The sequence below is a fragment of the Gobio gobio genome (assembly GCF_949357685.1).
Source record: "Gobio gobio genome assembly, chromosome: 19".
Lineage (NCBI taxonomy): Eukaryota > Metazoa > Chordata > Actinopteri > Cypriniformes > Gobionidae > Gobio > Gobio gobio.
In genome coordinates this window covers 36054761-36067355 of record NC_137112.1, presented here as the reverse complement: position 1 = coordinate 36067355, position 12595 = coordinate 36054761, and the positions used below count along the sequence as shown (strand labels likewise).

Sequence of the window (12595 nt, the reverse complement as noted above, 5' to 3'; positions counted from 1 at the left end):
AACGGTCATATATATATATATATATATATATATATATATATATATATATATATATATATATATATATATATATATATATATATATATATATATATATATATATATATATATATATATATATATATATATATATATATATATATATATATATATATATATATATAGAGAGAGAGAGAGAGAGAGACAAGAATGGAATTATGAGAATGCAAATTAGTTATGCAAGTGTCCATAATTTGCTTAGTTTGTACAGTGGCAATTGAATGCAATTTATTTACAAAAAAATAAAATAAGCAATATTCAGATGAATAAATAATGCTTAACATACCAAAATAAACCTGGGCATCTGCAATTGGAACTTAATTATGTGGTATGGGTGAAAAACATGTTTTGGAAAGACAAATGCCCTCTGAAACTGAATTTGTAACAAATAAAACATTCAAAACCTTTTAATAGAGTGTGCAAAACGACTATACACGCAAATTATTTTTGTATCATATGAAATTGGTGCTAATACATTTTTCTTCTTCTCTCTCAAGTTCTATAAATTACAGATATCAAAATCTCCCCCCGAGACAGCTTTCATCTTTCATTATGTCACAGCAAGATGAAGCTGCTAGATTAAACAGGCAAGGTCACTAAAATGGAAAAATAACCAAACAATGAGAAATAATTGCTTAATTTAAAAGTAAAGCCACGGTTCTCCTATGTATTTAAGAGTTACAATCCACAGAAATATACTAGACTCATGGTACATGATAATTCTAGTGAATCACTTTTGGCACAAACGTTTAGAATCTGACAATAAAACTCCCTTATTGCAACATTTAAGCCAGAATCCCTGCACACAGCATTCTGACAAGCCCCTGCAGTTAATTAAAACATAAAATACATACTCCATAATAGACAGCAAAGATTAATGTGCCATGCAGCTCTTATTGTTCTATTTTCAATGAGTATTTTTGGATGACTCCCTTCTGGCACAAGACTTCTACGTCCTCTTCAAAAGAACAACTTGTTCCCAACAAGACTAACAAGCCTCGTTGGGAATGCATATTGTCCAAATCCAACATGACATTTTATAGAACATGTAATACAGTTGCTTTTTTAAAGATGTGCAGGACAGACATTAAACCAGATAGATAGATAGATAGATAGATAGATAGATAGATAGATAGATAGATAGATAGATAGATAGATAGATAGATAGATAGATAGATAGATAGATAGATAGATAGATAGATAGATAGATAGATAGATAGATAGATAGATAGATAGATAGATAGATAGATAGATAGATAGATAGATAGATAGATAGATAGATAGATAGATAGATAGATAGATAGATAGATAGATAGATAGATAGATAGATAGATAGATAGATAGATAGATGGTTACCACATCACATAGAATCTGTACAATCTACATAAACAGATCATCTAAATGCATAAAGCCTCAGTTGAATCATGAATGAAAAAAAACATGAATAGTTATGCCTTCACACAATATGACACAATCTGAATTATAAAGAACATTTGATACAGAGATGTCCCATTTCATCTTTAAACAGATGCACGGCAGCAGTTTTGTCATTTATGAATCAATGATCTTGTTGTGTCCTGTTTTTCCACTAACGTTCACAACAACTGCATGTAATGACCATGAATGGCTTGATAACACAAAATTGTACAGCATATTACTTTTGTTCAGATTTTCTTTTTGATAACATGACTATGCTGGTTAGCATTTGCTTAAGTTGGACTGTATAGTCCATATCAATCCAAACCTATTATGTCTATTTACATGTGGTTTTAAGGAGTAGCCTATTATTTACAGTATTGTAATTTACATGTTTTGCGTCGCCTTCTTTTTCTATTCTTAGTGAGATGAAATCGCAGACCATGTTTTCTCACATGAAAGCATTCATTCTCCCGTCCCCACCTGCTGATGATAATGACAAAAGGAAGTGGGCCGCCCACGCTCCTGCTCTTGGAAATCAGTAGGTGGTTCTTTGGGGATGACATAGAAAGGCATGGAAGAGCTCGTAGACAGGCGACTGCACACCAGCGCTTTAAACCGTTCTCGGAAACGACTGGAGAGCAGGTTGTAGATGATGGGATTAACAGCAGAGCTGAGGTAGAAGAGCACGCCAGAGATTATGTGCACATATTCAAATATGTTATACATGTGGTCCGTCCAACTTGTGATGAAGCTCCACAAGAGTCGGTCGATGTGGAACGGAGCCCAGCAGATGGCAAACACTAATACCACCACGACTATAGGAAGAGAGGAAGAATAAATCAAATATAAAATCAACTGTGAAAGTGAGCCCTTAGATCCAAAGACTACTCTAGGCATCATGCCCAGAAATCCACTGGCATCTGAGTCTCTCTAGAATACTTCATTCTGATCTGTCAGTCGCAGTCAGATATTTACAAGCACAGTTTTTAGTTTTTTTTGTGTTTAGCAACCTAAGATGGACTTTGCACGCTGTTGCGTTTCAGAATAGGTATGTTTCCATACACTAATTTTCTACAATCGGGGGTATTCCAGAAAGCAGGTGATGTGACATACCGGGTATGTTTAAGAGTAAGTTAGTGGATAACTTCAACTTTCGCTTCCAAAAACGGAGGTTGCAGGTTATATAACGTTCCAGGGTTAGGAGGTATTCAGATGTGTTTTATATAATTAATATAGTTATTCATATAACCAAATTTGTTTAAGTTATATAATATACAATAGTATATATTCTAAAGAATTAGAATTAAAAAAATATTAAAATTAAGTTTAAATGTTAATTCAATTAAAATATATGTATTATTTATTTTGTCATCTCACACATGGATCTGCATTCAATTAATTAGCATCAAACAAACAATATCATTTTTTAAAGATTACTTATTAAATGAAAAGATGATTGCACAACCACCAGATAGGTGGCGATGTGCACTAAGTAGGTAATGTAAATCGTCATTAAACAAAAGAAGAAGAGGAAGTAGAATGGCGCGCTTTTTCTTTAGCGTCTGGTGAATCATCGATTCGTCGCTCTGTTGAGAATGCCTTGTCTGTTAACCGGGAACATACTCTGAGTCGTCTGAACTTACTCTCGGACTCGTTTTTGGAACCAGCATACCTTGAGTAAACAAGGTTTGGGTTAATCAACCGAGAGTTCATGGTATATGTGAATGTAAGTTAACCTTGCTTTCTGGAATACCCCCCAGAATTAATTCAATCCGATTTCAGAAACAAACATTTGTTGTCATCCACTGACCAGGGGGGTATTCCAGAAAGCAGGTTATGTGACATACCTGGGTATGTTTAAGAGTTAGTAAGCGGATAACCTCAACTTTCAGTTCAGAGGTAACTTACAGGGTATGTAAGTAGCCAGCAACTCACTCAGTCAAAGCAGCATTACGTTGTGAAAGTGCGGACTCAGAGGAAGACCGTGAGGGTTTAGGGTGCCATTTGGGACAGGGCCTTAGTGTCCGTTTTCATGGTGAATCATTGATTTGTTGCTCTGTTGAGAATGTCTTGTGCGTTAACCTTTAACATACTCTGAGGTATCTGAACTTACTCCCGGACTCGTTTTTGGAACCAGCATACCACGAGTAAGCAGGGTTTGGGTGAATCAACCGAGAGTTCAAGGTATATGTGACAGTAAATTCACCTTGCTTTCTGGAATACCCCCCAGTTCATAAGATGTGAGACATAAATAAACATATGCACGTCTGTGTGACATAAAACATTTGTACATACGCACATGCACAATGTGTTTTTAAATCCAAGTGAGAAAATAGCTGGATTCAAGTTTTCACATTTTATTTCGGTCTACATCAACCCTTTCAATCTGATTGAAATCACATTGGAATTGAGCTCAATCGGATCGACTAATGTTTACATAAAGGCTTTTCAGTCAATCCGACTCTAAACAGATTGTTTGGGTGCATTTAAACATAGCTAATAAATCAGCACACAATTCATAACTGAACGCAAATGTGTGCACGTTCTCGGAGCTGTGGGTCGATGTCTTCCCTTGCAAAGCTGTGTATCAGTAAGTTCTACGCTACTTTTATGCATTTTTCATCAACACAGACTCTAGCTTGGTTTATAGAAACGATAATGGCGCCATTTTGCATCTAAGTTATAATACTGGTACTAGTGAAAATCACCTTCGATATTCATATTACTCCAATATTCTTGCAGTGTTCGTCCTGTTGCTTGGCCGATTGTTTTGTATACTGTAATGGACTATTTTTATGATGAATTCAGTGTTCAGAAGTGAGCTAATTGTACTCAATATTGTCAGTGACAATGCAGAATAAATGGTTGCTGTCTATCAGTAATATATAGTAAAACTGAAGTGGTGAGTCTATTTTTATTTTATTAGTACAATCGATGTTTGTTTTTTATATATATAAAAGAGAATTTTTATGAATTTTTGAAATTTCCTTTTCAGGACAACAAAAACAATGCTTAAGTATCTTTCAAACACTCAAGTAAACCCTAGAATGGCAATGCATGAGCTTATAGCTTATATGAGTCTATAATGAATAGCTTTAATGGTGAGTAAATTGTGCCATTCATTACAGTGTATAATTGTATAGACATACTCTATAAATGCATCTAGGTCCCTTTCATCATGTAGGTTCACAGTCATTATATGACGATAAAATCTGCTAAGAAGTGGCAGATGCTCTGGGAATAGAATCATCGCCATTAAGGAAAGGCGTACAGAAGATGTGAAGCACTGTGTGGCAGATTTTTTGTTTTGTTTTGTTTTGGGGGGGGGGGGGGTAAACCATTGTTTGGCTAGAGATTTTACCGCTCCAAAAATTAAAACCGTCCAGATGGATGTATTCAGACATCTAAATGATGCTCAGCAGGCTTTTACATTGGGATTTGGATTTGCCATGCCAGTGGATTAGGGATGCTACTAATTTGGATTTGCCATAATTATGTACTAATTTAAAGTAAACAATAGAAAATAAGACTGTAGTTTGAAATGACAAAGTATGTGCATATCTTAAATATAAATGGTGGCTTACACACTGTGTGGCCTTTGTTATTAAAAGAACATTTTATGCATAATTACATTAACAGTTGAAAGGTTGCACAAAAGGTTGAACACTGTAGTCACATGGACGATTTTAACAATGTTTTTACTACCTTTCTGGGCCTTGAAAGTGGTCATTAAATTGCTGTCTATGTGGGGTCAGAGAGCTCTCAGATTTCATCAAAAATAACGTAATTTATGCTCCGAAGATGACTGAAGGTCTTATGGGTTTGGAACAACATGAGGGTGAGTAATTAATGACAGAATTTTCATTTTTGGGTGAACTAACCCTTTAAGTAAGCTGAAGTACAACTAAAACTAAAATTTAAAGACTATAAATGAAACCTAAATAATATAACAAAACATAGCAAAATTACTACAATAAATAACAATAAAAAATGAAAATATAATAATAAAGCTACTTCAATTTATTAATAAAAACGATAGTAGTAATTAGTTTAGTAAATATCAGGCCTTCACTTACAGTGCATCTTGATGACCTGCCTCCTCGGTCTACTGCCCAGATGGATTTTCCAGCTGTCGTTGCTGTGTTTGCCCAGCTTGCCCTTCCTCTGCTTCAGCCCCCTGCCCAGTGTCAGACCAATCATCAGATACAGCACACTTATCATCATCATGGGGACAAAGTAAAACAGCACGGTGGTGACCTGGACCACCAAATTATACACCCATTTGGGCTTGAGCAGGTTGCAGGTGGCTGACTCCAGAACCCTCTCTGGCAGGTACTGGTACTGCAGGCCGTGAAGCGAGGTGTTAGGGATGGCGCAGAGCAGGGACAGAGCCCAAACACTGGCGATGACCCTTTGAGCGTGCTTGTTGGTAATGGCGTAGCGGGTTTTGAGCGGGTAAATCACAGCTATGTAGCGCTCTACGCTCAGCACTGTAACGTTGAGCACGGAAGCAAAGCAAACCATCTCGAATAAGAAGATCTTGAAGCAGCAGATGCTTTCGCCAAAGGGGAAAGGGTAATTCTGCCACAGCTCGTACATTTCCAGCGGCATCCCAAAGAGCAGCACCAGCAGGTCCGAGATGGCCAGGCTAAAGAGATATAGGTTGCTGGGTGTCTGCATCTTCCTGTCTTTAGTGATCACAGTGCAAGTGAGGAGGTTTCCCAAGACCCCTGTGATGAAGATGAGGAGGTACGTAAAAGTTACAGGGAAGAAGAAAGGAGATCGTCTAGGGCCCAGAAGTCTAAACAGAACCTCATCCACGGTCTGAAGTTGACAAAGCCCACTCCCATCGCCGGTGAAGTTGAATGTAGTGCTGTTGCAGAACACATAAGCCTGGTCCGATCCATTCATAGACTCACAAAGGCAGATCAGAGCCATCATGGGAATCCAAGGGTGAAACGATTAAAGGTTAAAGAGCCGTCTTGAAGTCAATGTGAACTGGTCCCTCTCAGATTGCACCTTCAGCGTGATGGAGACCTGTGTCAAACAGATTTGCACAATATAAATGCAGACTAGACAATATAAAGGTTGAGGTACATTAGCAAGCAGTATGTTTTACAGAAATACTATCTGCATTTTTTCTTTAACCCCTAGGAGTCTGAGCTGTTTTGGGGCCCTTTAGAAGTTTTGACACACGCTCTAACATTTGTGTTTTTTTCAGTTGCTTATAAACATATTAATGGCAGAAGTGTATTAAAGAAGTGTAATTACACTGTATTCAGCACAAACTGGGCTACCATAATATGTGAGCAACATGTATGTTCATGCATGATTATGTGTTCACAAGACTTTTGACTCCAGGGTGTATTTGCATTGAGTTTTTGCTTCAAAATGATGTGAGAATCATTGAGCGTACTCATTCACATAAAACAATACACTGATTTAAAATTTGTAAGACAGTTTTTCTTCACAAAGCCAGTATGCGAGGGGGCGTGATATCTAATGAATAATGATGAGTATCACCTGAGAGGACAAAAGAACATAATAGTCTGCATAATGAGCTGCATAATGAATGAGCTTCATACCTGACTGAGAAAGCAAAAAAAGGCTCTTCTTATTTAGTTGAAATTGTTCTTATCAAGTAAATGCATCTTGATTTAAAAATGTTTAAATATTTAGACTAGAAACAAGACAAAAATTACTAAGAAGAGCATTTTTATTTTTTATTTTGTAATATGTTTTTTTATTGTTATATCCTCAATTCCAAACTGATTTGAATAATCCCGAACAATTAAATACAGCATGGCTTTTCCTGCCACTAAATCACCTTTAGGATTCTTTTATTGTTTGGTTTTCCAAGGATGTTTTCCATGAAAAATATTTTCCCCATTAAACTGAGGCTATAAATTATTATTATTATTATTTTAAATTGACAGTACTTAAGTTAAGTACAATTTTTTTGCTCACCAGCCACTATGGCAAGTGGTTTTCCAAAGTTACTAGCCACTCAGCATTTTCACTGGCCACAATGTTGACATCAAACCATGGGGAAAAAACTGCCATATAGATATCTTTAATATTATCTCATAATTTGGCAGCAGGTATATTAGGCTGCTGACACTTTAAGACCTGACACACAGATCCATTATACTGTTACACATGCGTTTTCTTTCTCGACTTTACATTTACTTAAGACATAACTGGCTGTTACGTGAATAAAGACCAGCATTTTGACGTTATTTTGTGTGTATTTGACTGTTTAAGGTCAACGAACAGCAAAAAATAACTAAATTTATTACTGAGAAGCGGCTTTATCTGCGCGCAATTTGGGTGTGAGCACAAAATCTGTGTGAATGAGTAAAATTATGCAATATGCGCAATCTCACACTGAAATTCAAACCCTGTAACAGTAAGAATATTCATCCGGAGCAAATGAAAGGAATGAGTGAGGCGAGGCAGGTTTGTGTGAAACTCGCTGACGGAGAGATGAGAGAGCGAGAGTGCAGCTGATATCGTGTATCTACTGTGCAGAAAGTACTGGAAAGAGTACTGGAAGAGTTTCAGATCTTTCATTATCGATATATATTGATTTTTGTTTTTTTGACAACACTACTTTGCACTTAGTTTATTATTTCAGATTAATTTTTTAAAAGACTACAATTTAAAAATGTATAGAGTATTATATAGCCTACATGCCACTGCTGATATAATATATACATTATGGTGGTCCACTGTTACTCCTTCAGTACTCATACATGCCAATATAAGAACCCCCTACCACCAACCGTCACTGTGGGCACCAGGCACTTCCCACTGTACTTCTTCCCCTTATATTACCATTTATTTTGGATGCTGTTAGAGCCTAAATGATTGATTTGGTCTCAGGAGACCAGAGTATGGATTACCAGAGGTCTATATTTTGTTAATGTGGTAATGGTCATGTGTAATATGGTCCTTGGAAAGGACTAAATTCGTCTCTTGTGCTTTAGCTCCCGAGCTTGTGAATAAGTATATCGTGTTCACGAATTTGGGCACTGGTAAGGACAGGAAAGGACGCTGGCTCACTACACATTGGGACACAGATGATTCCATTTACAGCGACGTGACAACGTCCTCATCGTACAACATTATTACTGGTATTTATGAACAACAGCAGAGCTGATATTAAAGTACATTATGATAAATACTTTGCTGGTTAAATACGTGCCACATATGACTAGATTATGGTGGTCTAGTGGGTTAAACCCCTGAACTGATATGCAGAATATTGCTGGTTCGATCCCAGCAGTTGCCACCACCAGTGTGTCCTTGAGCAAGGCACTTTACTCCATGTTGCTCAAGGGGGATTGTCCCTGTAATAAGTGCCCTATAAGTGGATTTGCAATCCTTCTTCTTTTATTCTATAATGAATTGGAAACCGTTTTCTAAAAAACAGTGTATATATTCTGGTATTTATGTTACAGGCAATGTCTGTATTTGGTTTCTGAGCTGAATAAGGGTCTGACCCATGTCAGGAATGCAGTAGTGTTTGTTCAATTAGCCCGGCTTTCAGAGAACAAATATGTACTTGTTTTGTAATCATATTAATTTGCTCATACAACCAAATTAGCCATGATTTATCATAGTTGTGTGTAAGGGTGGAAAAACGAGCAAATGCCGGGCTGTCTGATCGAGGAACGATTACTCTCTGAGAAGACAAAGGACACTTTCTGGAAATTAACATCTGAACTGTCTCTTTTACGTCTACATTTGAGACGCAAATCTCACCTCAATATCATCCTAATCTCTATTGACCCCCTCTCCCCCCACTTCTACTCTCTCTCATGTTGAGATCACCTGAAATTCACCCCAAATCTATATGGTTTAATGTGAACAAGTACTATACAGTATTATACATGTTTGATATAATTTGAAATGTCTCTGTGCGACTGGTACAAAGGTCTCATCCCCACAGATGTAAATCAAAAGGTAATAGAGGTTTTAAGAGTTTAGATATATTTGGCTGATTAAGGTGGGACATGTGTCTTCGGCCAAATGGTCTTTACCTCCTGTAATGCTAATTCCCACTGTGAACTCATGTTAACATTTGAAAGAGTTTTTTATCTTTGGTCTGGTATTTAAGGAGATGTTGCAGAAACTTCAGGGCGCGATTCTGCAACCAGATCAAGCCCGCAATGCTGTTTTTTTAGATGCCAGGTATGCATCTTTTACTCTTTATTTCAGAGCATTTGATGTTATGTATTGATTATCTTTGAATTGATTATGTAATTGGCATTATGCATTTACCTGGCTAATAATAAATTGTTATAATTGATTTCATTCTGACTTACTCTGAAATAATTGACTTTAGTAGATTACGTTGTATCCATTGTTACCGCAAATCTGTGTCAGGTTAGTAATGGACTAAAGTCCAGTTTTGAGTCGAGCATTGGGGCACGCCAACTGAGATTTTTAGAGCTCCGCCTAACGCTTGCCATTAGTTCAAGTGTACTTAGACTGTGAAGGCTAAAAGGGGAATTTCTGTTTAGGACAACAATAATATTGATCGGCCAACCTAATTAGGGTGAGCCTTACCTCTGTTTAATGTAAAGTTACTCAAGCTAAGTGTACATGGGAAACCAAGGCATGACCATACCAAAACTACATTTAGAGAAAGTATTGGTCAGCTTATATCTGAAGTAGTGGTCATGACCTCTGACTAGAGATAACGTTGCTTTATTCAAGTGTAGATAATGGCTAGTGCGAGGACCCCATGAACGAGTTCAATCAGAGTAAAGAGTTAAATAGAATAATCAGATGTCTAGATAAATGGTCAATAATGAAATGCATTCTAACCTAAATTCAAGGTCATGATAAAATGGAGTCAGATAAAACTAAATTAGAATTAAATCCCTTTGCCCAGCTGAAAAGACCGAACGCGCAAGAGACCTTCACCCGCGAATCATATGCCTTCATTGGGACGATTGGCCTTACAGTTGTATAAAATATGTCTAAGGTCCTGAAGGCCAATAATGCACTACATGTTCTGTAGGATATTCTGTTCCAGTAAAGTCCTTGAAGGGAAAACATATTGCCTGTTTTATCGAATTGTAATCCGCGAGGGAACCATGCATCACCACTCTCACCTTCTTTCATGAGGTGAACAATTGGCACCAAGGGGAGATAAAAAGACCATCTTCCAGACAAACTGGAGCCCAGAAACACTAATTCGAGACATTATGTGACATCAATGGCTTCGATCTATATGTCCATCTGAGGAGATTTTCTAAGTTATCTATGTCTTAACCAATCAGAATCATTCAACCTGAAGTAATGATGTAGTTTAGTGACCTGTGTCAGAGTATAATTGCCGTTCTATTGAGTGTGTATAGTGTGTACGCACAGCAGCCTACAGACTCCATGCTGAGTGTTGAAGCTGACTTCTGCTGATGAAACTGCAAACAATTTTTCAGTAAATATGTCCTTCACTTGATCCATCTCTGACTCCTGGTTTTCATTCATCATATCTGGTCCTTGTGTCTTAAGTATAAATTCCCCTACAGTACCTTGTGAGACTGATTTTGGACATACTTCTGAGGCAGTGAACGGTTCTGAGAACGGTTAATGATCTACATCAAAATTGAGTGAGCTTCGTTGATAACTAATCACTACAATAGCAATTTCTCACTAGAAATGACATCAGAAGTAGAAAAGGTTGGTCAAAAATGTATGTTTACACACAAACTGACCACCAACTGCAACTTTCAAATGCCATCTTTATTTTTTTTTTAGCTCAACTGTCACAGAATGGAAGGTATAAAAGATGAATTTTTGAAAATTAACACACCTTACTTGTGAAAATAGCACCAAAGAAAATAAAACAATTTAATATAGTCCTTACGGAGCAAAAATATATACTGTAAAATATAATGCGATACATAATGCATTTCCATATCTGGGAAACTAGAGCTTCTATTTTTCAACATATACTCTAAAAAAAAAAGGTTCTATATGGCATCAAAAATGTTTCTTGGCTCATAATCATAGGGGAACCTTTTTAAGTGCTATATAGCACCAATTTTGGTGCTTCAGTGGTTCTTCAGCGTTCTTCAGAGGTTCTTCACCGGTTCTTTGACTAATGTGCTATATAGCACCTCTGAAGAACTGCTTAAGAACCACTGAAGCACCAAAATTGGTGCTATATAGCACTTAAAAAGGTTCCCCTATGATTACGAGCCAAGAACCATTTTTGGTGCCATATAGAACCTTTTTTTTGTACTGTGTACTGCAACATATGAATTGATCATATATGGCTATATATTGATAGATACATATAAAATATTTAGAAATGAACACAAACATAGCATTACATGTAATATTCATGAAGTTGTATCCTTTATTGTGTACATATATTGCACATACATGTTCCCATATAAATGTGAACACATTCACGGAATGAGTTACAATCAGTGTTTACAACAGACTTTTTTCTAGTTCCCAGCATGCTTTGTTTATGAGAGTTAAACGAGCGTAAATGTTAAAATTAAGTGTTATTTCATGTGTTTTGCTCAATATTAATATAGGGGGAGATCTGTAAGTGTTTAATGTTGTATTATTTTGGAATTTAAAAGGTGGTATGTGTGAGTTTTTGGATTTTACCATTGTGCTGAAGAGCCTGTGGCTAGGTTGATGATTGGCCAAACTCTATTAAGACTATATTACTATATATACACAAGTTCGTAGATCTCTAGATGTTGTAAACGTTTTTAAAGGCACAATATGTAGTTTTTCGCCGCTAGAGGTCACCTATTCAAAACAAAGGCATAGCTTGATGACGCCGAGATTGAGCGTGGATTCATGGGAGTTGTTGTCTTCACCTCACAGCTGGTGGACAAGAATTGGGACGGGGCTCATGTTCAGAATGTTCACGGATGAGATTATTAATGTTACTGTAGTATGAAGCAGAGCAGGGCTGAATGTTGTTGGAGTGCAATGTGGCCCCTGGAGCAAATACTAATAAGAAACAAGCGCGACACACGGCTGGAGAGCAGCGGAACTTTTATAATGTCACAGTCGCCGCTTCCGCATCTTCCGCTTCTTCCGCTCATGCGTATGTGGGGTAAAACAGTGCTGTTTTATAATATTAGATACATTTGAG

General features: G+C 36.9%; 1 protein-coding gene across 1 annotated transcript; it reads right to left on the bottom strand.

The window, feature by feature from the left end:
• Positions 1-1920: 1920 nt before the first annotated feature.
• Positions 1921-6399, bottom strand: nmur3 (neuromedin U receptor 3; the record flags this gene model as incomplete). The annotated part of the gene is made up of 2 exons (XM_079845361.1): positions 1921-2273; positions 5535-6399. The coding sequence occupies 2 exons, from the start codon at positions 6397-6399 to the stop codon at positions 1921-1923; spliced, it is 1218 nt and encodes a 405-aa protein (XP_079701487.1).
• Between the last annotated feature and the right edge of the window lie 6196 nt (positions 6400-12595).